Source organism: Pseudorasbora parva, chromosome 11 (genome assembly GCF_024679245.1).
Source record: "Pseudorasbora parva isolate DD20220531a chromosome 11, ASM2467924v1, whole genome shotgun sequence".
Lineage (NCBI taxonomy): Eukaryota > Metazoa > Chordata > Actinopteri > Cypriniformes > Gobionidae > Pseudorasbora > Pseudorasbora parva.
In genome coordinates, this window is record NC_090182.1 from 25,426,085 (window position 1) to 25,451,438 (window position 25,354).

At 39.9% G+C, this 25,354-nt stretch overlaps 1 protein-coding gene across 2 annotated transcripts; it reads left to right on the plus strand.

The window, feature by feature from the left end:
- Positions 1-24,875, plus strand: slc24a6a (solute carrier family 24 member 6a). Of its 2 annotated transcripts, none has more exons than XM_067457522.1 (17): positions 1-521; positions 3,921-4,016; positions 7,379-7,455; positions 8,784-8,858; positions 8,946-9,030; positions 9,116-9,219; positions 9,308-9,382; positions 9,458-9,483; positions 9,582-9,635; positions 9,755-9,897; positions 9,983-10,149; positions 16,475-16,760; positions 20,435-20,601; positions 20,707-20,821; positions 20,965-21,077; positions 22,341-22,406; positions 22,493-24,875. In XM_067457522.1, exons 1-17 carry the CDS (start codon positions 356-358, stop codon positions 22,601-22,603), a joined length of 1,926 nt encoding a protein of 641 aa, XP_067313623.1. In that variant the 5' UTR covers positions 1-355; the 3' UTR covers positions 22,604-24,875. The 2 variants fall into 2 exon arrangements, with proteins under 2 accessions (XP_067313623.1, XP_067313624.1); XM_067457523.1 differs by having other exon boundaries at positions 9,983-10,068.
- The last annotated feature ends 479 nt before the right edge of the window (positions 24,876-25,354 follow it).

Consider the following 25,354-nt stretch of genomic DNA (forward strand, 5'->3'; position numbering starts at 1 on the left):
GAGGGCGCAGTTGTGAGTCTGGGAAACACCCTCGGTGACGGAGTCGAGCGCTGTGTGGAGGGAGGAGAGGGTGAGAAAGGGACACAGATGGAGGTGGATGTGATAAGAATGCTTATAAGCTGAGACAATATGTGAAAACATTTGAGTATTTTTATTTCTTGCTCAACGACAGCTTAAGATATTTTCGCTGTTTCGTTATAACACTAAAGATCCGAAAGGCGCAAATCTCGGTAAGTGAAAGATGACAGTGTGTCTTTATTGAGGCGGTAGGATGCAACGGCGACAGACGTATGGGTGAATTTAAGCAAGCTAGCCCGCCGTATGTTGAGAAGAAAGGCCAATATAGGAGGTGTGAATGAAAGAAGAGGGCTTCTCTCTTGGGTGGACATGTTTTGAGAGGTGTGGTGGAGGGATGAAGGCGGTGTTGTTATCGAGACGGCAGCGGCTCTTCTATCGGCTCTTCATATGTGCTGTCGGGCTCCTCGCCGTAACCTGCTTCGCTCAAATTCTTCATGTAACAGGTGCGTTTATTCATTAACACAAATCTTTCCGCTGCTAATAATGATATAGGCTATATTTTTTTTATTAACGCTTAGGTTTTTTGCCTATTTCCCGTCCTACCATGGTGCATGTTCTGTGTACAGACACAATTGAGTATTTTTCATTATCGTGGAAATGTGGAACATTCGATTTGACAAGTTTCTGTCATAATGTGTTCCTGTGATACAATGTGCCTGTGAATCAACCATATGCAGCTACAATGGTCTGGGACTGCCATAATCCATCCTAAATTAAAAACAAAATGTTCTAGAGGTTTTCAGAAAATGGAGACCTATTATTTTTTGACATACATCAAATGATGTCACAGAAACCCCAAAAGGAGCTGAGAGCAGCAGGGACTTACTGAACTGCAGGGGTGGCAGACCATGGCAGGCACATAATTGCCTTTCTGTAAAGGGCATCACTGTGACAGCTGCTTCAGCCTTGACATATTTCACAGTGACCTCTCCAGAATCTCTCGGGCATTGTTACCTGGACATCACACCTTCACTATTACTCATCTTCTGAGGTTGATGGGTTGAATCAGCAGGGGTTTGGAAGTTCTACAGACACCAGAGAAGATCAGTCCAGCTGAGTTCTTTTAATTTACGTTCCTTTTTTTAAAGCAGGTACTAACTTTCTGTTGTAATGTAGGTATTTATATGGAGCAGATAAAAGCTGTTAAAAGCTCTTTTATGACAATTAAATGAATATGACAGAATATAATGGTATATGAACCATATGTTTACATACGTATTAAAAGGATTATCCACCCCCAAATGAAAATTCTCTCATCATTTACTTATCAGCTTGTCGTTTCAAACCTAAAATACAAATGAAGATTTGTGTCAATCAAAAATGTGTCAATGTTTCATTATTGTGTATTTATTTGTTTTATACAATGACAGTCAGTGGGTCCCAAAATTGTTTGGAATCCAACATTCTTCAAAATATTTTCTATTAGGTACCATATACAGTAAGCTATACACATTTAAATGACAAAAGGGTAAGTGATAACAGGATTTTCTTTTTTGGGTGGTCTGTATCATTTTAAGATTAGGGACTATAAATTGATGCATAACATGCCCATGTGCTTTGGTTATCATTTCCTTTTATTTTGGGGCATTTTGAATCACCATTTTGCCATAACCGTTTACTCTGGTCTCAGACTCTGGTCTGACAAAAGTGGTTAAAAATATTTACTCACAATTAATTGACGCATAATAAAATGATCTGATAAAAGATAGATAATTATCATATAAAAGTTTAGAAGAAAGCTGTTTATTATTGAGAATATAGCATTTCACACCTCAGGATATGTCAACTTCAGAGTTGTATCAGAGGTGACATTTCCAGAACCTGTCGAAAAGCACAAACAGATGCTGGCATAGATGAGGGGGGAAATGTATAACGTGACCTGCTTCTCTGTCGTAATTCTTCTGTTTTTGCTTATAATTTGATCTTTTCACAGTGCCTTTAACTTTTCCAGCTTTGTCTATGTGAGTAATGAGTTCCTCTGGGAGGCTGAATCTGAATGTTAAGCAGCTTCTAAGAAATTCCACTGGAATCTACAGCTGAATGAAAGAGTGTGATTTTTATTTTATTAACTAAAGCTTAAATTTAATAACAGACTGTAACATTACCATGTCAGTCACAATGCATGTTTAGATGTGGATCTATAGACATCCAAATCCAGAGATACCACAGCTTACTATAGATGAATCAGAGGTACATATCTTGTCAATTCTATATAGAATTATCTATACTATTCTATAATTGGTGATGACCTTATAAGTAACAGTAAACTCATAATTAAAGGGAAAAAAAATCTACCTCTAAAAACGTTTTTCTTATATACAGGTTGCTGTTATGTGTAAATGCTGTCTTGAATCACTACTGTGCCATTATCTTGATATTGTCATATTTTATTATGCAGACATTTAGCCTATTGCAGTTATATTTGGAACCGATTAGTTTGCATATGTAAATGAGAACTATCTTTGTCATTTGGTTCTTGGTTAAACCACACCCTCTCTGGGCTCAAATCCAGTTCCACACCACTCATTAATCACTGCTTTTGGATCAGGTTTCCATGGAAACTCGAGAGGACGGGAGGAAGCATTCTGATTGCCTCAATCTTTTGCCTATTTTTAAATAAGTTGGAGTTAAAGTTAGATACAGCATGTCCAAAAGCCTGAAAAAATATATATTAAATAAATAAATGCAGAGTACAAACACTTTTGTATCTTTGGTGTAACTATAGAACTGTGGTTATGAATAAAATAAAAAAAAGTTAACACTCACCTAAAGGATTATTAGGAACACCATACTAATAGAAGATGGGTATATGGTGGTCCTAAAGGGATATACATGGTCAGAAACAATGCTCAGGTTGGCCGTGGCATTAAACGATCCCCAATTGGCACTAAGGGGCCTAAAGTGTGCCAAGAAAACATCCCCCACACCATTACACCACCACCACCAGCCTGCACAGTGGTAACAAGGCATGATGGATCCATGCTCTCATTCTGTTTACGCCAAATTCTGACTCTACCATCTGAACAGAAATCGAGACTTATCAGACCAGGCAGAATTTTCCAGTCTTCAACCGTCCAATTTTGGTGAGCTCGTGCAAATTGTAGCCTCTTTTTCCTATTTGTAGTGGAGATAAGTGGTACCCGGTAAAGTCTTCTGCTGTTGTAGCCCATCCGCCTCAAGGTTGTGCGTGTTGTAGCCTCACAAATGCTTTGCTGCATACCTCAGTTGTAACGAGTGGTTATTTCAGTCAAAGTTACTCTTCTATCAGCTTGAATCAGTCATCCCAGTCTCCTCTGCCCTCTGGCATCAACAAGGCATTTTCGCCCACAGGACTGACTGCTGCATACTGTATGTTTTTCCCTTTTCTAGGGTTTACACCATTCTTTGTAAACCCTAGAAATGGTTGTGCGTGAAAATCTCAGTATCTGAGCAGATTGTGAAATACTTAGACCGGCCCGTCTGGCACCAACAACCATGCCACGCTCAACTGCTTTAATCACCTTTCCTTCCCATTCTGACATTCAGTTTAGAGTTCAGGAGATTGTCTTAACCAGGACCACACCCCTAAATGCATTGAAGCAACTGCCATGTGATTGATTGATTAGAAAATTGCATTAATTAGAAATGTAACAGGTGTTCCTAATAATGGTGACCTTTAGGTGTGTGTGTGTGTGTGTGTGTGTGTGTGTGTGTGTGTGTGTGTGTGTGTGTGTGTGTGTGTGTGTGTGTGTGTGTGTGTGTGTATATATATATATATATATATATATATATATATATATATATATATATATATATATATATATAAATATAAATAAAGGTATACGTATTGTGCATTTTTACAGCCCATTCCAAAGAGGATTCAGACCTGATCTGGATCCAGCGTAGACTAACCCAGCAAATCATAGAGGAGAACCAGACATCAAGCACACCGAGAGCTGGTGAGTTAAATCCCGAGCAGCTCTCTCTCTCTCTTTATTCGCCTGTCTTTCTGGATTACATCCGTCCATATCTTGCTATCTTTCCCCCTGCCTCCTCATTTTGTGAAATGATGCAGACAGGTGCCCTCTTCATAGTCAAGCCCCCTTTGAGGCTTACGTTACTAAGCAACAGAATCCCTAATTTCAGAACAGACGATAGTCTGTTTTAGGCATTCAAAGTGTGCCACTTTAGACAGGTTCATCATGTCTTTTTTTCCTTTAATCAGCTGCACAAATCACTGAGTGACAAAGGTTTCTCTTTTTCCTTTCGTTCCTTTTTTCATCTCTCATTCTCCAAATCCCTCACTTTTTGATTTGTTGATCTCACCTTTAGAAATGAGAGATTTTTAGTGTGTTTTTTCCACCAAATAAATGTTCAGTGCCTCAGTTATTAAAGCTTGTGACAGTTCTGATGTTACACAACCCTTAATGGATCCTAGCAAAGGATTGCACCTTCAGGACGTTTTACTCACATAAGTTTGTTACATCATTCCTGGCTGTCGGATCCAATAGAAGGCACAGCATTGTGTCTGCAAATCCAGCACCTGAGACTTGTTTACAAACGTTTCCACAGTGAAATGAAGCGAACACACGTACACGTGAGCTGGAACTTCATTTAAATAAATGAAGTATCACACATTCCTAATATTATGATTTGAAGAAGCTTATGCGGCGACTGTGTTCTTCCACAATATCTTGCTATCTTCTTCCACATGTTTATTGCTGCTGGCTAGCAAGCCGATCAGCTCCATGAGTTGGTGGGCGGGGCTACTGAATTACACATTCTCTAGAGGAGTGGTTCGACGCACGATGACATGAAGATGAAGCTCATGATCGCTTTCTGGGCCTGGTGTCTATAAAAGCTTTTCTTTGACTTAAAAAGGAAGTTTTCAGCTTTGAAACTTAGGATAGGAAGGATAATCTTATATTATCATTACCTTTTATATATCAAAAGCTTAAAGGAAAGTTGATTTCTCAATTCATCACCCCTTTAATCAAAATCTGAAAAGTTAGTTCCGGTCTGGAAACGGTGTTCCTTCTCAGATGATGTCTGATGGCTTAGGTTTGAAAATGCTTAACCACTCCCCTCCAGCCGTTTGTTTGCTATAAGCGCGAGATGGAGAGGAGGAGCGTTGAAGTAAAACCCTGCCCTTTATTCAATATTCCGTTTCACTTGGAAATACATCACAGCACTGAAGAAAACTCACTTGCTACTTCCGGTTCACTCAGACTTTAATGTATTATTTAATGAAAATCCTGACCTTGGCCATTGGTCTTTTGTGTATGGTACATATTCATGACGCTTTATTAGTGCCACACTTCACTCCAAGTTGATCAATAAAAAAAAGTGATATGAAATACAATCCATGTAATTTCTTCTCTGAGGTTCCATTGTTTTTGTCATAACAAGAAGTTATCGAATTCATGACAACTGAGATATATAAAGGAAGTGTATGTAAGATTGTGTCCAAAACTGGTACTGCAATCACTTTCAAATGACTGTAGAGCGGTGTATCCCCTCTCCCCCTCCCCCTGACTCGAGGTTGCCAGATAGGCTGCAGGATCCAGCAGGAACATTTGTAGCTGTATCTTTGGTAACTAGAGCAGATCTGGCAACCCGGATGCCGAAAAACTTCTGACTTCGTGATTGGTCGATGGGTGGAGGGTGGCGCTTCAGGCAAAAACACATGACAACATCAGTTGAGAGCTGCAACAACAACTTTTAAACGACAATATCCTGGCCGGACTACTGTTGTTAGTGATACTATTTGAAATTAACATGATTTCTTAATGTCTAGTGACATATCAGGGCCATTTTATGATTAATTGAAATACATTCCTTACATACAGTTCCTTTAACTCTGTGAAGAAAGTACACAGATATTTTTGGGGGATTTCTAGGAGTTGTATTACATTTATCAATGTGCTCGTTTTGTGTTTTTATTTTTATTTTTATCACTTAATGCTGGTGGCTATTCACTGCCATTATATCTCCTTTAATGGTCTGAAAAATATATACGGTATCAGAACAACACCAGGGTGAATAAATTATAAATTCATTTTCTTTTTATCCCTTTAAAGACCTTTCATAATTTTTGTTTTGCTAAAGATTATTTGCTTGCACTTTTCACACAGCAAATGGCTTATATTTATGAATAGAGTACATTTTTGATGGCATTTAATATGTACATATTATTCTTGCTGATATATAATTCATTACTATTTAAGTTGTTTGCAAGGCTTATAAATATTTAAAAAGAGCTAACTAAAGTATCAGCGGTAGTGTACGCTGAGCATATAACGTTTGGAGGGCAAGTGTAAGAAAATGTAATGCTCTAAAAGGCCTTAAAATAATTATACCCCTTTAATTATTTATAAATCCTTCTGATTTTTGAAATTTGATAAGGGCATCCTTGGTAAATTTGTTTCTTCCAGCTATGCATTTCAAAAAGATTCAAAAGCATTGCTCAGAAAAATCAAGACATATTTGCCATTACATTTGGCATATTATCTAGTGAAAAGGCACTTAAAACAATTGATATATGTAGCAAATTATATGCAAAGTCTGTATGTTATAAAAAATGTGAGATGTTTAAAAACTGAAAGGCTGTGTTACTTATTATTCTTAGCATTTAAAGGGGTGTCATTTCCTCCCTCGTCTTTATTTCATGGCTGTTTATTAGACAGCTGGCCTCTTTAAGGCAGTCAGAGCAAGAACAGTCTTCACGCTGATTGCATCTCAAGAAGCTGTGGGCTAAAGTATTACCAGTCCTCTGATTTAACTAGACCCACTCTTCCTGGCCTCTTTGCACTATTACAGATTAGCTAAAAGGCTGGTCAATTCAATTGCCACTTAGTTACAATAGACAAAAGCTTCTTAACAACCTTAAGTTAAATGCAGCACATTCTCTTGATAAGGGCTGCAGTACATCAGTGAAGTGAGAAAATGCAACACTAAATAGGTTAGTGTTTTCACAGATAATTAAATGTTCTTGGCTTTCTTTTGATTTCCCTAATCCAAAACATATACATCTGAATATGTGGTTAGATTTAGGGCCAAAAGAAACTCTTAGTAACCAGAATATGGTTTGCCACTGTGCAAAACCTTTATATGTGACCTTTAACACAAACGTTAATGTGCTAAACGTGATTAGCATCCGTTCCAGTTCAGACCAGAGCTGTCGAGAGTGTTTCATGGTGATTGAAGGGGTTTCAGAATATTGTTAGCCTTGCTTTATGGATTGCATAGTTTCTCTGTGCTATATTCCTAATGTTCTTTTAACCCCATCTCCATTCTCAAAAATGTTCACTTTTCCACCAAGCTATCCATGAATTTCCAGAGGACATCTTCACTAAGGGACAGAGGAGGCATGGGGCAATTCTACTGCATGTGTTTTGTGTAAGTATGCCACAGTTCAGTGATAAATATACAGATAACTGTGTGAAGCAATGATTGACTGTATCAGGAAAAGTACACCACTACTGTTCAAAAGCTTTGAGTCAGTAAGATTTTTTTAAAGACATTAATACTTTTATTCAGTAATTATGCATTACATTGAACGAATGTGACTGTAAAGACATTTATAATGTTACAAAAGATTTCTGTTTCAGATAAATGCTGTTCCTTTGAATTTTCTATTGACTGTTTCTATCAACATTGCTAAGAAATGTGTCTTGAGGACTAAATCAGATCATATTAGAATTCTGAAGGATCATGTGACACTGAAGACTGGAATAATGAAGCTGAAAATTCAGCTTAACCATCACAGTAATAAATTACGTTTTAAAATAGTGATATGCTTTAAAATAAGAGTTTATATGTTAGCTGCAGTAGTGAAAAACAATGCTTCTGCATTTATTAATCGTAACGTTAATTTCAACATTTTCTAATACATTTCTAAGATACAAAGTTGAATCTTTTTATGTTAGTTAATGCATGTGAACAAACATAAACATGATATTTTTTATTAACTAACATTAAAAAGGTAAATAAATATAAAATGTATTGCTCATTGTAGCTCATGTTAATTGCTGCATTAAGTAAGGTTTACACATGAGACAGTATTGTAAAGTGTTACCAAAATAGGTAAATTTTAAATTTCACAATATTATTGTTTTTACTCTATTTTTGATCAAATAATGATTGGTGAGCATAAGACACTTCTTTCAAAAACATTAAAAACAGGTAATATTTTACATGTATTTTTTATTTATTTATCTTTGTTAATGTTTGTTAATACAAATACAGCCATTCATGTTAACAAATACAACTTTCAATTTTAATAATGTTAGTAAATGTTGAAATTAACATTAAGATTAATAAATGATGTAGAAGTATTGTTCAATCTTAGTTCTTGCTAACTAAAGTAGTGAACTAATGTTATCTAATGAAACCTTATTGTAAAGTGTTACCAAAAATATAACCGATATAACCTGTTCATTTCCATTTTATTTTTATTTTAATTATTTAAGTTAAGCTTGATTTTATTTAGTACAAGTTTTAAATTTGACTTAAATTCTAGTTTGACTGGTAGAATTATATTTGTGATTTGATTTGATAAGTGTTTTTGTTTGCTAGATGCGTAGCAAAATTCAAATTAATGAAACAACTAAAAATGAAAGACTTCATGCAGTATGGTGTGATAGTACTATTATTGCTCTAGTGTTTGTGAAAGTGAAGTAGTGGATCTCTGCTGACATGTCTTCTGTGTGCTGTTGTGATCACAGGCAGTTTATATGTTCTATGCCCTTGCTATTGTCTGCGATGTCTACTTTGTCCCCTCTCTGGAAAAAATCTGTGAGGTGAGTGTAGTTTGTTACTACTGGCAGGAATCTCAATGTTGCTGGGAAATAGCAGACCACAATCTGAGTTGGAATTTGTATTTTCAGAATCTGCACCTCAGTGAGGATGTTGCAGGTGCCACCTTCATGGCGGCAGGCAGCTCCGCACCCGAGCTTTTCACATCTTTGATTGGTCAGTAACAGTAAATGTTTTTTTTTTTTTTTATTGTAATGTGTTTTTACTGTAAATAAGTTGTCAATACATCTCTTCATATCAGGTGTGTTCATCACCAAGGGAGACCTGGGGGTGGGAACTATAGTGGGATCAGCTGTCTTCAACATCCTGGTCATCATCGGAGTTTGTGGAATATTTTCTGGACAGGTAGTTTACGAGTATGTTATTATATTAAATATAAAACGTTAAAGATTCACTTATGTTTTTCTTGTGACATTTCACCATTCCTTTACAGACCATCATTCTGACCTGGTGGCCACTCTTCCGTGACTCTATGTTCTACATCCTCTCTGTGTTGGCCTTGATTATGGTAAGCAGCACTATATTTGTCTGTCTGTATTTTGTAGTCACACTTAATTACTTCATTTACTTTTGTGTATTTCAGGTCATATATGATGAAAAAGTAATGTGGTAAGTGTGCCAAATTCATCATGAAGAATGTGTAATAATCTTCATTGACATTTAAATGAACCAGAGCTATAGCATTATCATAAACATCACTGTTGTAGGTGGGAGACTATAATCCTCATATCAATGTATGGAGTTTATATCCTTATCATGAAGTGAGTATTTAACATTTTGACTTACCTTATGCAGTACCAGTCAGAATATAATTTATAATAATGAAATATATTTAATAAAAATGTCCACAATATATAAGATTATATGTGTCCATTTCAAGGTTTAACAGTCAGATTTGGGGTTGGGTGGAGCAGAGGTTCAGTATTCCAGGTCAGCCGTGTTTGGTGAGCAGTCTGCGCAGAGATGTGTCGGTAGGAGAGGCAAGCCCCCACTGTGACACTTCCATGATCCTCTTGAAGAAAGGTGTGTGTGTGGGTGGAGGGTGGAGCTGTGTGGATCATACTGAGTGGTTGTGCATCATAAAGTACCACGTCACTCTCTCTCTCAGGTCAGAATGCGGGTGGCCAGGACTCCCCGGTGGTGATGGTGGATGAGTTGATGAGTCTACACCCACACCAGTTCTCTTTCTCAGAGGCAAGCCTCCGTGTCATGATCACGCCCCACTTCTCCCCCCGCACTCGCCTCAGCATGGCCGGACGCATGCTCATCACTGAGGTACTGGCTGGATGCTTGCTCGCTTTTTGCACGTCTGGATGGGACAACAGCTCCTCAGTTGTGCAACCAAGAATATATACTATCTGTCTTATTTCATGTATTGATTAAAGGTGCATCATGTAGGATTTTTGCAGTAAAATATCCAAAAAAACACTAGGCCAGTGTTATGTATTTTGTTCAGATCAGTACTTGCAATATCCCAAATGTTTCCAACTAAATTGTAAAAAAAAATTGAAGATGATGATGACGATGAAGACGAAGATGGGTAGAGATGAGGGCTTCTTGGAAGGACAGGTAGTCAATGGTGGGATCGGTGATAGACCAGACAGTGAGTGTGAAGGTGAGAAGTGCTTATGTAGTGTAGCTGGTGATGGTGCACAGGTGATCAGAATGATGGTGATGGGGAACTAGTGGGCGTGGCAGTGACTGATGATTGTGAGGGCGTGACAGTACCCCCTCCTCCACGGGCGGATCCTGATGGCTGGGACGGGCGGCGACGGGGTCTCCCACCCTCTCGCTCTGGCGGAACCAGTAATCCACTGCTAGGACCTCCGAGGGCTCACCTGTCCAGGGGAAGAGCGGTGGTTGGTAGCCGAGGACACATTGGAACGGGGTGAGCCCTGTGGTTAGCCTGACAAGCCAGACTCACATCAAGATGTTTGGTCTGGAAACTCACCATTGACAGCTCAATCCAAGGGGCGGGATAAACGGTTGTCTTTCAAACTCCCTCAGCACGCGATGGGATAGCTCTACCACCAACCAGAGCAACGAAGGTGAAACAGAGCTTGTTGATAGATGAAACATTCGCCGTATCCAGTCAGCAAAACTCAGAACACATCTTCTCTTTTTAAGAATGACTTCAGCGCCATTCTTTGTTCTTTTCTCAGAGAAAAGCTTAACTCCAAGTCTTCCAGAGTCGTGGTCAAAGCTGATTTGAAAGACCGCCGTTCCCCAGTTTCTCTGTTTCCTAGAAGCACGCAAACGCAACTCGGCTATCATCGTTATGGCCCCGCCCACCGACTCTATACATGATGTGATTGGCCCGGCAAGAGTTGGTGAATACAGCTCAGAAGGGTATTGAGAGTTGCTAGACAATACTTGCGGGCAGATTAAATTAGCTGCCACTAGGGTGCATCTAGATTTCTAGGCTACCCTGTGGTCGACTGCTGGACCGAATTCTGGGCATATTCGGCCCAGGGCAGATACTGGCTCCAGCTCTCCTGAATCTGGTGGCAGTATACCCTCAGGAATCTCCTGATCTCCTGGATTTTCCGTTCAGTCTGGCCATTGGTCTGAGGATGGTAACCTGACGAGAGGCTGACGGACACCCCTAGGAGACGGAAGAAGGCGGTCCACACTCTGGAGATGAATTAGGGTCCTCGGTCGGAAACAATGTCATCCGGAAGCCCAAAATGTCAGAAGACTTGGTTGAAGAGTGCCTTTGAAGCGGATGAGTTTGCAGGATTTTGAAAATTGGTCGACAACGACTAGGATACAGGTGAAACCTTGGGATGATGGCAGGTCGGTCATGAAGTCGATCCCCAGATGGCTCCAGGTTCACTCTGGGATCGGAAGAGGGACCAGCTTGCCCTCGGGGAGTCTCCTAGGGGTGTTGGCAATGGCGCAGACTGAACATGCCTTGACGAATCGGGAGACATCCCGAGGCATGGCGGGCCACCAGTAACGGTGGCGAAGGAGCGACAGGGTCCTTCTCCTGCCTGAGTGTCCAGAGCCTGGTGAAGAATGAGCCAAGTTCAGAAGGGGCAGGCGATGGCGAGGCAGGACGTAGAGGCGCCCTTCTGGACCTCCCGGCGGAGCAGGCTGTTGGGCGTTCTCCTGTTGGATTTGCTCGTGGAGAGCCCACTGGATCGGGCTGACAACCATGGCTGGAGGGAGGATGGTTTCAAGGTGCTCTGGCTCAGGATCGGCTTGGTGAAGACGAGAAAGGGCATCCACCCGGTTGTTCTGGTTCCCTGGACGGTACGTCACCTTGAAATTGAATCTGGGGAAGAAGAGGGCCCTGCGGGCCTGACGATGATTCAGCCGTTTGGCATCTCGAAGGTACTCAAGGTTTCGATGGTCGATGATGACTTCAAATGGAGTTTCTGCTCCCTCCAGCTAGTGTCTCCATTCCTCAAGGGTGAGCTTGATTGCCAGGAGCTCCCAGTTTCCGATGTCGTAGTTCTGCTCCGCCGGGGATAGCTTCTTGGAGAAGAAGGCACATGGATGTCGTGAGGGTGTCCACTGCCGCTGAGACAGAACCGTTCTGACTCCGGTCGATGAGGCGTCCACTTCGACGATGAACGGAAGATGAGGATTAGGGTGGACCAGGATCAGAGCGGACTGGAAGGCGTTTTTCAACTGGTGGAAGGCCTCCGTGGCCGATTGAGTCCAGGACAGAGACTTGGGCCGGTTCTGGAGCAGGGAGGTGAGTGATGAGCTGAGCAGGCTGTAATTCTTTTTGAAGCGGCGGTTGACGTTGGCGAATCCCAGGAAGCGCTGCAGCTCTTTGATAGTGGTGGGCTGAGGCCAATGGGTGATGGTGTCCATCTTCCTCTGGTCCATCTTGACTCCATGGTTGTCTATGATGTACCCAAGAAACTGGACAAGCTTGAGATAAAGGTGATGGTCTCGGAGCTTCTACAGGACTTGACAGACATGCTCTTCATGCTCCCTCAGGTCACTGGAATAGATGAGGATATTGTCAATATAGACGATGACAAACTTGTTTAAAGGGGTACTTCAGCGCTGGGAAGATTCTGTATTTAAACTGGGTCATCAATGTAGTAGAAATGTGAAATTATTTTTGAATTTGGTGCCTTCTAGACTGAGAAAAGACAGAAAATGTATTTTTGTCTCATGGGGATGAAAGACTACAATTCCTAGAATGCTTCGCTTCCCTGTTAGGCCATTCCCAAAGCCACCTACTGGATTACTGTGACTGAGTTGAAGACAATAAACCTGAACGTGTCTGTTAAATATAATGAGTGAGTCACCGCGGGAGTATCACAGCACTGAGCACTAACTGCAGGAGTGAGAGAAATGAGCTAATGAGCTTGTGATGAGAGCTGAGGAAATCGCCACTACACTCGCGGGACGCGGCATACATTCACAACGCGAGTTCAGTCTGGCGCTTTTCAGTTCATGCCTTTGCAAGCTTAACTTTCATAGAAATTAATTTGAGAAGTTAAAACACTTACATTGCTCACCATAGCTCCGTTTAAATGAGTGCCTGCAGCTGCCTGCTGAGCTCTCCCTGCGTGCGAGCTGAGTGTAATCTCCAATCCCCCATGCGCGAGTTCAAAACATGCAGAAATGGCTCCCTCTGCTGGCTGTAGTCTTTAGCCTTATTCCAAACATTCCTCCTATGATGCAAATATTGTCAATTTCCATCACAGGAATTTTTCCAAAAATAAAATGCATAAATCTCTTGTCTCAGGGGGATATAAGGGGGGAAAGCACAATCATTTGAATATACTCCAGGGTTTCTACTAATACAAAGCCATATGCTAATCACTGATGTAACCCTTTAAGAATTCACGAAATACCTCATTCATGTAATTTTGGAAGACGGAGGGTGAGTTGGACAGCCCGTACGGCATCACCTGATATTCATAGTGACCTGACGGAGTGATGAAGGCTGTCTTCTACTCGTCTCCCTTGCGAATGCGAATGAGGTTGTAGGCACTTCTGAGATCGAGCTTGGAGAAGATTGTGGCCCATCGGAGCTGTTCTAGCGCAGATGGGACCAGAGAAAGGGGATAACTAAACTTGACAGTCTGAGAGTTAAGGTGACGTTAGTCGATATACAGCCACAAGCCTCCGTCCTTCTTGGCCACGAAGAAAAAGCTCGAAGCGGCAGGCGAGGTCGATGGACGGATGAACCCTTGTTGTAGCGCTTCGTGCACGTAGTCCTCCATGGCCTTCTCTTCCGGGATGGACAGAGGATAGACATGGCCCTTAGGTAGAGTAGCCCCAGGCAGGAGGTCGAGGGTGCAGTCCCATGGCCGATGGGGTGGTAGTTTGGTAGCCAACCGCTTACTGAAGTCATCCTGGAACGCCCAGTAAACTGGGGGAATGGCCACGTTGACTTAAGTTTCGGGACTCTACTGAGGTGGACTGGACAGGTAATGATGGAGGAACTGACGATGGACCTTTTCAGCGAGGACAATGAATACAACGATCAAAGCAGTTCTCACCCCATTGCAGGATCTCTCCGGTTGACCAGTGGATATGCGGATGGTGCAAGATGAGCCAGGGGCGTCCCAGGATGATGTCCGCGGTTGACTCCTCCAGCACCATGAACGTGATGGTTTCCTCGTGCAGATGACCAACGCGTAGTGTAAGTGTTGGGGAGAAATGGCGGACATGACCTCGGCCCAGCGGTTTTCCCTGAATGGTGGTGATTCTGAGGTCAACGGGACAACGTTGACGTTGGGCAGTTAACTTTTCAAGGATTTGCTGACTGATGAAGTTTCCTGCCGACCCGGAGTCGATGAGGGCTTGTGCTGCAACAGATGAGTGGGAATTACAAACGAATACTGGCGTCTTAGTAAGGTTTGCCGTTAAAGGAGTTAACTGGATGGTACTCACCGCTGGCCGAGTAGGTCGCACAGGGCAAGTCGTCATGCCATGTAAATCTCCCCCACAATACAGGCACAGATGGAATGACATCTTGTGTTGGCGTTCGGTGGTGGTTAGATGGTATGAGTCGATCTGCATGGGTTCAGGTGCTGGAGGTGCAACAGATGTTTGAGCAGACGGAGGATCGGCAGCGGGTGAGGAGAGGCCGCAGGCAGATAACTGTTAAGACGGATGGTTTTCTGGATGAGGGCTTCCAAGCCCATGGCGTCCTCATAGACCACAATGAGTTGCTTGATTTCAGCGAGGAGGCTGTGGCGGAAGGCGGTAACGAGGGCTGATTCATTCCATCCGCTGATGCAGGCTAGCGTGCGGAAACGCAGTGCATAGGAACTGTCTCTCAGTTTGCCTTGGCGAATAGAAAACAGTTGATCATGGACAGATAATTCAGCAGTTTGTTGACCAAATACCTCTTTTAGATAAGTGCAGAAGGCTGTGGTGGAGCCGATGAAGGGGGCATTCGTTTCCCATAACGCCTGTGCCCACTGAAGGGCTCGGCCTGAGAGTAATGAGATTATAAATGCCACCCGGCCTCTCTCATTGTGGAACAGATGGGAATTTGCTTCCATATACAGGGAACATTGCAAGGGAAACCCGCTACAATCCTACGACGCGCCGCCGTAGGTCACTGGTTGGGCCATGGGACTTACGCAGGCAGCTGACGAAGTAGCGGGTGCCGGTGGTGCAGGTGATGATACGCTAACATGGGTAGCGGTGGAGGGAGTGTCATGAACCAGTGAGGACCGTACATCGTGAACCAGCGTGGTGAAGTGGTCTGCGGTGCGGTCCCCGCCTGTGTCTGAAGAGCTCTGCATACGGTCTGGTCTTCTGTCAGACACAGACGAGGACACAGATGGATTAGTGCATGTGCAAGGTTTATTAACAGAGGTTTCGAACACAGGTGATACTTAGAAGGTGGGTGACACTCAGACGACAGGTGATGAAGGTGAAGACGATGATGGTGGTGAAGACGAAGATGACAATGAAGACGAAGATGGGTACAGATGAGGGCTTCTTGGAAGGACAGGTAGTCAAGGGATCGGTGCGAGACCAGACAGTGAGTGTGAAGGTGAGAAGTGCTTATGTAGTGTAGCTGGTGATGGTGCACAGGTGATCAGAATGATGGTGATGGGGAACGAGTGGGCGTGGCAGTGAGTGATGATTGTGAGGGCGTGACATATATATATATATATATATATATATATATATATATATATATATATATATATATATATATATATATATATATATATATATATATATTCCTATTCCTATCCAGTCCTCAGAACATCTGCTGTCATTTCCTATGTACTCTTCAAACTTCATCAATAGTATTTCTTTCTATAGGTTCAGGCATCCTCACACACTACTACTGATTTCCATTTTTGTTTAAACCACTGGAAGATCTTATGTAACCACCATTTTGTTGTTTATTTGGACAAATGCTTTATTCCATCTACGATTGTTTACATGACTTGCTTGTTGGCTTGACTCTTGCATGTCATCTTTAAGAGGCCCTGACAGGCTACGCTTTACTTTGGTCTTGCTGTGTGTTTGCAAGCTTGACTCTTAAACTCTTTCCCACCATTTCTCACCTAACTGAATCTTATTTGGTTGAAGGGGTTCACATTGGGTCTCCCCGTCACAGTTTACATCTCTCACATCTTCTGCCTGTCTTTTACAGAGGCAGAGACTAATTCGAAACAGGAGCCCTGGAGACAGCAGTGGCAGCGGAGCAGGGGACATTGCCGGCCAAGATTGTCCAGGCATGGAGGGAGTTCCTTGGGGTTTGGAGAATGGAGGGGCCCTTGAGAGTGAAACGCAACCACTGGAGGAACCCAGACAGAGAGGACGAGGAGAGGAGTTAGAACGAGTAACAGATATAGAGGACGCACAGCCTAAAGAGGAAGAGGAGGAGGAAGAAGAAGAGGCAGATGAAGAACAACCCTTCAGACCTCTTACTGTTCCAGGTGAGTGCAGGGCTTAAAGTTTTCTGGCACCGTTCCAGATCTCCGGTGTGCTGTGTTTGGCTGCAGAAAAGAAAAAAAATAATTTAAGGTCCCATGGCAAGTATTTTTTATTATTATTTTATATTGTTTCATTAGGTGTACTTATATTGTTAGTATGTTTTTTACATCAAAAAATGTCATAATTAAGAAATAAAAGGCATTTTTTTCTATACTGATATTAGCCCTCTGGTTTGAATGATCTGTTTCAAGGGGCGTGTCTGCTGTGAGACATCAGTGAAAACACCCACTGTTGTGATTGGCTAACATCTTTGCATTTGAAGGAAGTGTTATTGTACCGAGTTGTTGAGAGCGCAAGTTTATTTAGTTTGTATCTGAGAGCTCTGAATAAACACAAGTAAACTTTGCAACATTATTTCTCTCACAAAATTTTAAACATTATAAAACATTATAAAGAGTGTTCTTTGGTCACTCTCCGTAGGGTTAATCATTTAAATAATAGATATGTTTCATGCTACTAAAGCCCCTTTCACACTGCGATTCCGGCAAATACACGGATAATGCGACCCGGCATTTGTTCCCGGGCCGCTAGATTTGGTCCATTCACACTGCCAGCGAAATACCGTAATATGTGCGCTTTCACACGCAACCCATAACGGTCCTGGAACGAGTTGACACGTGACATCCGAATGTGACGTATAATGGCGAGCGATCTCAGCTTTAGCGCGGATAGTAAGGAGCTCCGTGGTCTCGACTTGTGTCCAGTTTGCGAGCATTTCTGCTTGTTTAATTTTAGTTTCTTTTGTATACGAACACTCTCTGCGTTTAAAACACCTACTAGCTCTTCTGGCACTGCACGGTTGTATTATTGAAAAAACAAGCTCTAGGAGTCGCACGATAACTACGTACACGTTGCGGCATTAGTTTCGGCTTTTGTTCACACAGCGCTCGTCCCGGGTCGAATCCCGCAATGTTACTAGGTCCCTGACCCGGGTTCAATTCGGTTATCCATTCCGGGACGTGGTTGCTTTCACACAGAAGGTGACCCGGCAATGTTCCGGGAATATTGCGGGTCCGACATGCAGTGTGAAAGGGGCTTAACAGAAATGACATGAAGCTGATCATTTTAGTCACTGGCTTGATTCACTGATACATCAAGACGGCCAGTGGCGGGACTGACAGTATTAAACGATTTAGAAAAAAAGTCTGTGTGAACTTGAATGATTAGCTATTAGAAATCACTTTGACTGATCCCAGATCAGGCATTAATAAACACTGTTACTCACTGTTTGTGGCGGTGCTGTCGAATCCGTATAGTAAAGCCTGTGCTGACATTGCTACTGATAAACTGAATCCTTACTCTACTAATTCTCTGGGCAGGCAAAGTCGAGGAAAGGGAGGAAACCTTTCCTGTTATGACGTCATAACAGGAGAATTCAAGATCAGCTTGTCTGAGCTCTCAATTTCTCAAAGGCAGAGAAAGACAGCCAGAACTGGGTTTACACCGATCCAAATTTCTAGCCACTTGGGGACAACATGCAGGCTAGGGGAACTCATATTAATGTTGAAAAACCTCATAAATGAATAAAAATATCATGCCATGGGACCTTTAAAAAAAATGTTACCAATGGTTTGAGAGGAACACAGCTTTCGCGCTTAATCAAACTAGCATAACCAATCAGAAGTAGAATGGGGCGGGTTTTGAATTTGATTTTGCGGGTAAAAATCGCTTGGGCGGGTGGACAAAATTTGGGCTGGTTTGAGGAAGCTTTTCCTCTGAAGACTGTGTTCTTCCACAACCAGGCACATCACATACTTTTCACATGTTTATTGCTTGGTAGCGTGATCTGTTTAGCTCTACGAAGGCCTGTTATCTTTCTTACATTAGTCGGTGGGCAGGGTTACAGAAGCAGGCATTCTTCTTGTTCTGTTGAGGCAGTGTTTCACCCATAGACAGTAAAAGAAATGGACAGAGCGTTCCCATAGACTTCAACGGCAGAAAGTGAGGTCAATTAGAAGCACTCACTTCCTGATGGCTGAGTGAACTGCGCAGGCTCAGACTGAGCTTGACGACGTAGATGTGACGTAAGCAACCTGTCTGCCAGTTGTAGGTCTTCTAGTAGTTGTGGAAAATAAAATCGAATAACGTTGTTTAAATGTTTTGTCCTGTTGCTTTTGGCTCACTATGGGCTTCTCCCCATTCTTCTCCCTTGACTTTATCGGACTTTATGTCTCCACGTACCCCCGACTATTTCATAGACAGTAAAAAATTGTTTCTGAGCGTCTCCTCCAGTCTATACGGTAATTTCTCAACTGTGCGACAGAGTCGCGTTGGTTATGACACAATTGTTAGCCTATTTTTTACAAAAACAGCTTCTACGGGGTGATAGTGTAAGAAAAAAAGGTAATGGAGCCTTTTATACATTGTCGTGTTTCTTTAGAAATAAACAATGGACAAATGGAGTCTTTAAATGCCTCAGATGTAAAGTTATTCACTGTCAAAGTGACTAAAAAATGAATGGGAGTCAATGGGATGCTAACAGCAGGTGATGGCTTGGTTAGCAATGGCCGCCCCTATGGGTGGAACGCTTTCCGAGCGCTAGATTACCCCCTTGATTTCACCACACTCTGATGTCATAGTTTGACATTATTCTGAGATCAAGCGTTTGCTGGGCCTGGTTTCAAAAAAAAACCTTTTCTTTGACTAACAAGGAGATTTTCAGCTCTGAAACTTAAAGGATATTCTTATATCACAAATAACTTCAAAGGCTTCAAATTATAACTTCAAATTATATGTCAAAGGCTGAATGAAAAGTTGATTTCTCAATTCATGACCCCTTTAATTAAACTAAACTGTAGTTTTCTGTAAAACTGTCTTTGTATATTTTCTGTTTTCTATTCATTTCCTAGTAAATAATTCAACATTATTTATTTTGAACAAAACTGTTTAATAAAGATTGCAATCATCTGTATCATCTGTATTTTTAATATATGAAATAAGTAAGTTGTAAGTTTTTTGTGTAATTCTTATAATACTATAGAAATAGAATCATTTTGGAATTTGATTATGACCCTTTGAATTGAATCATGAGGTGCATAAACTCTCCAAACTCTAGTGGGTATGTTTTTAAATGACGCCAAAACGTTATATTAAACCATTATTCAGAATATTCAGAATAACAGGACAACACATTGAGTTCATTGTGGTTCATCTGTCTCTAATATTTTTTCCACATCCTGATTAAGGGAATGGTCCTCATTTTCAGCCCATTAAGGACCATAATCCATTAGTCTAAGAGCCATCAGATAATGGGGACATGCATTTTAGATTTGTGCACTAGTGTTATGATTATAGATAAAAGATGAGAGCTCTCGGGGCTGATGCGTCTTGCAAGCAAATGAACTCCATCACTGCTGAACAATTGAACATGTCACTGAAGATGACAGGGAGGGTTAAAAGTGCAATTTGAAGAGCTCAAAGGGGATCCCTTTGAAATGTTTTAGTAAAAGAAAGGCTTTAAGAGATCATTAATGTTTAATTCAAGTATCATTGTTTATATTGACAGTATTTGTCCTGTTGGTGACATTTGAATGTATGTGATAATCTCTTTGTCCTGTAGGTGGAGCTAAGGATCCTAGCATGAAATAGTAATGATTTGAAGTATTTTTATCCACAGAGGGGCGCTGGGAGCAAGTGAAATGGGTGTTTTCATGGCCCTTAGGCTGCCTGCTGTACTACACTGTTCCCAACTGTGTTTTGCCCCGCTGGGAGCGCTGGTTCATGGTTACCTTTGTGGCCTCAACACTCTGGATTGCAGTGTTCTCCTACCTCATGGTGTGGATGGTGAGATCAGCCCTTCAGTGCTCATTTTCACTGTAAAAACACAATGTGGAAATGTTTATCTCAAAATATGTAGAATTTCTGCTTAAACAATATATTTGTTTGCAGGTCACCATTATCAGTTTTACACTGGACATTCCAGATGTTATCATGGGTATTACATTTCTAGCAGCAGGCACCAGTGTCCCAGACTGCATGGCTAGTCTCATAGTTGCCCGTCAAGGTACTAAGATTACCCCACTCTTCCTTTGCTTGACCACATATTCAGTGTTATTGATGAATGAATGAATGAATGAATGAATGAATGAATGAATGAATGAATGAATGAATGAATGAATGAATGAATGAATGTGTCTTGTTCTGCAGGTATGGGAGATATGGCGGTGTCCAACTCTATCGGCAGCAACATCTTTGACATTCTGCTGGGTCTTGGTTTCCCATGGGCTTTGCGCACTCTAGTGGTTGATTATGGGTCAATAGTGAGTTTGTATTTATTTTAATTAGTAATGGAACTAGATTGTCTACTAGTCTGTGATGCATTGTGATTCTTTCTTAAACAATTTTGGATGGATCCACAAAAATTAATTAAAGTAAAAAGGTAATTATATAATAATAATAAAATAATAATAATAATACATTTAATTTAATATATTAAATAAAATGTATATTTAAAGCAAATAAATATTTTCAGACAAGTTTTAAAAATCTTAAGACTTCTACTGATCCATCTATAATTGTAACTTACTATTCAACTTACATTCCTTTCTATTTGTTTTTAATTCGCTATATAACAGCCTTTCTGTACTTTGCCAGGGTTTTTTTTGGCTTATTTTTATACTGTTATTGTTTTAATATTTTTATTTGCTTTTTTTATATTTGCAGTTTTTATTTTAATTTTAGTTTAGCAAGTTTTAGTTATTTTATTTTCCTTTGCCATTTTTATTTCATTTTTTATTAAAAAAAATGTTTTTTTTAGAAAAATGGTTGACACACACACACACATACACACACACACACACACACACACACACACACACACACACACACACACACACACACACACACACACAGGTACCGACCCACTTAACTTGCACATAAATTGTAGGAATGGTAAATAAACAGTATAATGTAAGGCTATTAAATAGCAGTACCTACCTTTGTGTAAATACAGTTAAGTTATTTATTTGGTATGGGACACCACAGTTATCAAAAATATAGAAAATAACATAAATTGAAAATAAAATGGTATTTTCGTTCAACAACGGAAACAATTTCATTATAACTGCCACACAACTTTTTGAGGGATTGAGTTAGAGACTCAATTAGAGACTCCATCCCTCAAAATTGCTGTGGTGTTCAGACTGTCCTCTATCAGTGTGCCAACTTTGTATCATATGGTTCTATGGGCTGCCATACACTTCCAGAGCGGAAACGGAAGAAGAAGAAGTAGAAGGAGAATGCCGAAGATTACAATAGGTGCCGTTGCACCTTCTGTGCTTGGCCCCCTAATTACGCAACCCACTCAAAACAGTTTTTGAACCCACTTTTGGGTTGTGACCCATCAGTTGAGAAACTCTGGCTCAGACATCTTATTTTCAAATTTTTGTTTAAGTTTGTTTCATTACGTTCTATTTATTAACAAAACATGGTTTTGATAGTTATAGTTGTGCGCTAAATACAAGTGGAACCAAAAGTGTACAGTATTTTGATTCTTACAGCATGCTCTCTTGGTCTTCCTCTAGGTCTTCATTAACAGTAAGGGGCTTGTGTACTCAGTGATTCTCCTTCTCGCTTCAGTTTTTCTTACTGTAAGTTCATAATTGAGAATTTGAGAACTATATATATATATGCATTGACTTATTTTGTAATGTCTGCATTCTGTCTGTCTGCACAGGTACTGAGCGTGCACCTGAACCACTGGAGGCTGGACCGGAGGTTAGGCCTTGGGCTTATGTTCCTGTATTCCATCTTCCTGCTCTGCTCCATCTGCTTTGAGAAACTCTAGATCACACCATTCATGTTTTGCTTAGCTGTAGATCTAGTCATAGATAACCATATTCCAGCCCCAGTCACTGCCTTGATAGTAGCAGTTATTTCAGCCAGGGTTTGAACTGTGACTCTGCTCTGGTACATTAAGAAATGTCAAGTTCTGCACACGGCTTTAAGGCGAGACACTACAGGTTTTTTCATGCATCTATCAGATTTTGAGATTTTGTGGTTTTTGGCTTTTCATAAAGTGTTTTTTTCAGATAATGAAAAAAGAAACATCCAAAATTATACTTTTAAGTGCATCTTTATAGCACTTTATCAATTTCATCTGTAGATTTCAGTTACAATACATATTTTTAAAGGACATTTTCTCAAAAGGTTTTTTTTCTTGTGCACTGAGCCAGAAAACTTTAACTTTAGTACCAATTACATACACCAAACTTTACCGTTTGTTCCTATATATTCTGAAGGTTTTTACAGATGTTTTTTCATATATAGTTTGCCTGATTTTATACATTTTATTCCTAAAAAAATGCTTTTTTCTGGCTATTTTCTGATTTATGGAGTGATAAAAAGCGATATCCAATCTCCCTCTTTACTCTTTGACTCCAATATGTCACATTTTTAACCTGACTTCATTCAATGTTCCTATTTTTGTTCTAGAAATGTATGCAAATAAGTGCATACTCACGTGCATATTTAAACATAACATTTCAGAATTTTTTTTTTTTGGAATTCTTAATGTAATCAATCAACTGGGTATAGTGATATGTATTAGTTATTGTTTTTACTCTGTTCACCTGGGGTGTCTTGCCTTAAGCCGATCACCGGCTAGACAGTGCTGCCGAACTCAAGGAGACTGTAATGCATACTGTACCTCTGAAACATTTCTACTTAACATACAGAGCTTCTTTAAGAGAACAAAAATCAGTTTAAATTTCAAGATATGATGAATTTATATAAAGCGGTGTTAAATGTTTACAGCACACAGAACTTCCTCTAACCTCGGCTTTTGCATATTTCTATTCTGAAACCTTATAATCACAGTCAAGCACGGTACGAAGAAAAAATTGCAAAAGTGTTACTACTAAAAAGAATTCTATTAACTCTTGTAACAGAGATGCTGTCAATTCATTGCGTTACCTTGCTTTATTTATTTTTGATGGTAGCTCTGTAAAAAGGGGGTTTAGGATTTGAGCATTTTCTTGGTTCAGTATATTTAAGAGCAGTCTGTCACTTTTTGTGTTGTTCCTTAAAAAAAGAAAGTATTCTGGTATTTTGGAAGAGAGTTGTTATAGTATTACTGATTAACCAAAAACATCCCCTGTCTTTGGTAAGTGTTTACATGCCAAACATGCATAGTTTTACATAAAGTTTCACTTAGAAGTGTCTGTTGCACATTTTGATATATTGTAATGAAATAGTTACTTTTGTGCCCCACTACAACACTATGAACATGAGAAGATCAAATAAATCTTTTACAATGTGTAACCATTATCACAATGAACTGCTTTATACACAGGCCTATATAATTGAATTAATATATTTTCACACTAATGACACTTCATTAAACAACAGACCTTAATTGGTCTTTGCACCAAATGAAAATGTTTGGAATTCAATATAGTTATAATAATATAATATAATCTTATAAAGAATATAATATTTTTGTATATAATCCTGCCAAGTGCAGGTAATAAATTATAATTCATATAATATATTAACAATCAAAGGCTCCCACTGTTTGTGTTGAAAATGATTTGGTTAATTCTGATACAGCGGTGTTTTAATTGTTAACTTTAAAGTTATTTTTGACCTTTGACTTTTTATTCTGATTAAACGTGCTTATGTTTCAGTTCTGTTGAATATTTAATTTGTTTTGCTTGCTTAAAAAGTCCCGCACCAATAGTCAAAACTGTATTGGCTGTGGTTTACAGTTCTCTATAGTACTAATGAGCAAAATTGTAAGTTATTGAATTTCTCTTCTGAAATATCCGGAAGATTTTCATCTTACCACTCACAATAAAACGTGTGTTAATTAAATTGTTATGAAAAATAAATATAACATGACAAGTTACAGCCTGACTGAGTAAAACATCTTATTATGCCACTCTTTAAGGTTCAGTTGAACATGTTCCCTGTTTATTTTCATTTTAAAAGTCACATAATGAGAACATGGCTTATTATTACTTTCTCACCATTTGTTACAGTTCTGTCTATATTATTAAAGATATTTGTATGTTGTTGAGTGCAATAAAACAAGGTCTGTGCAATACCCAAGATCATCATTTTAATGAGTCATTTGCATTCTTCCCCATATATTTATGGAAGTGTTACAAATAAAGTTTCATTTTCATCTTCACCGTTTATTTATAATAAGCGTTATGGGAACTCAATTTTTCAAAGTCTCATGGAAAAAGTTTGAACAAAATGGATAAACATTTACCATAAAAACATTGATATCTTTAATCTGGGATCTAGTGTGTGTTGGCTTTCACAAAATATTAATTGATAATAATCATACATGTTTCTTGAGCATATTCGAATGTTTTCTGAAGGATCATGTGACACTGAAGATGGAGTAATGATCCTGAAAATCCAGCTTTGATCAGAGCACATTACAATTTAAAATATAGACAAATAGAAAATTGTTATTTTAAATTGTAATATTTCACAATATTACTGTTTTTAATGTTTTTTTGAGCAAAACATTGATTTTCCAAAACATAAAAATTTGAATAGTGTATATTTCTTGCCATTTATTAAC

Excerpts from the sequence above, each read along its gene's own strand:
- slc24a6a (XM_067457522.1), top strand. The coding sequence starts at position 356 with ATGAAAGAAGAGGGCTTCTCTCTTGGGTGGACATGTTTTGAGAGGTGT. Across the intron at positions 8,859-8,945 it reads CTCTGGAAAAAATCTGTGAG|AATCTGCACCTCAGTGAGGA; the intron begins GTGAGTGTAGTT and ends TTGTATTTTCAG. Across the intron at positions 9,636-9,754 it reads GTTTATATCCTTATCATGAA|GTTTAACAGTCAGATTTGGG; the intron begins GTGAGTATTTAA and ends GTCCATTTCAAG.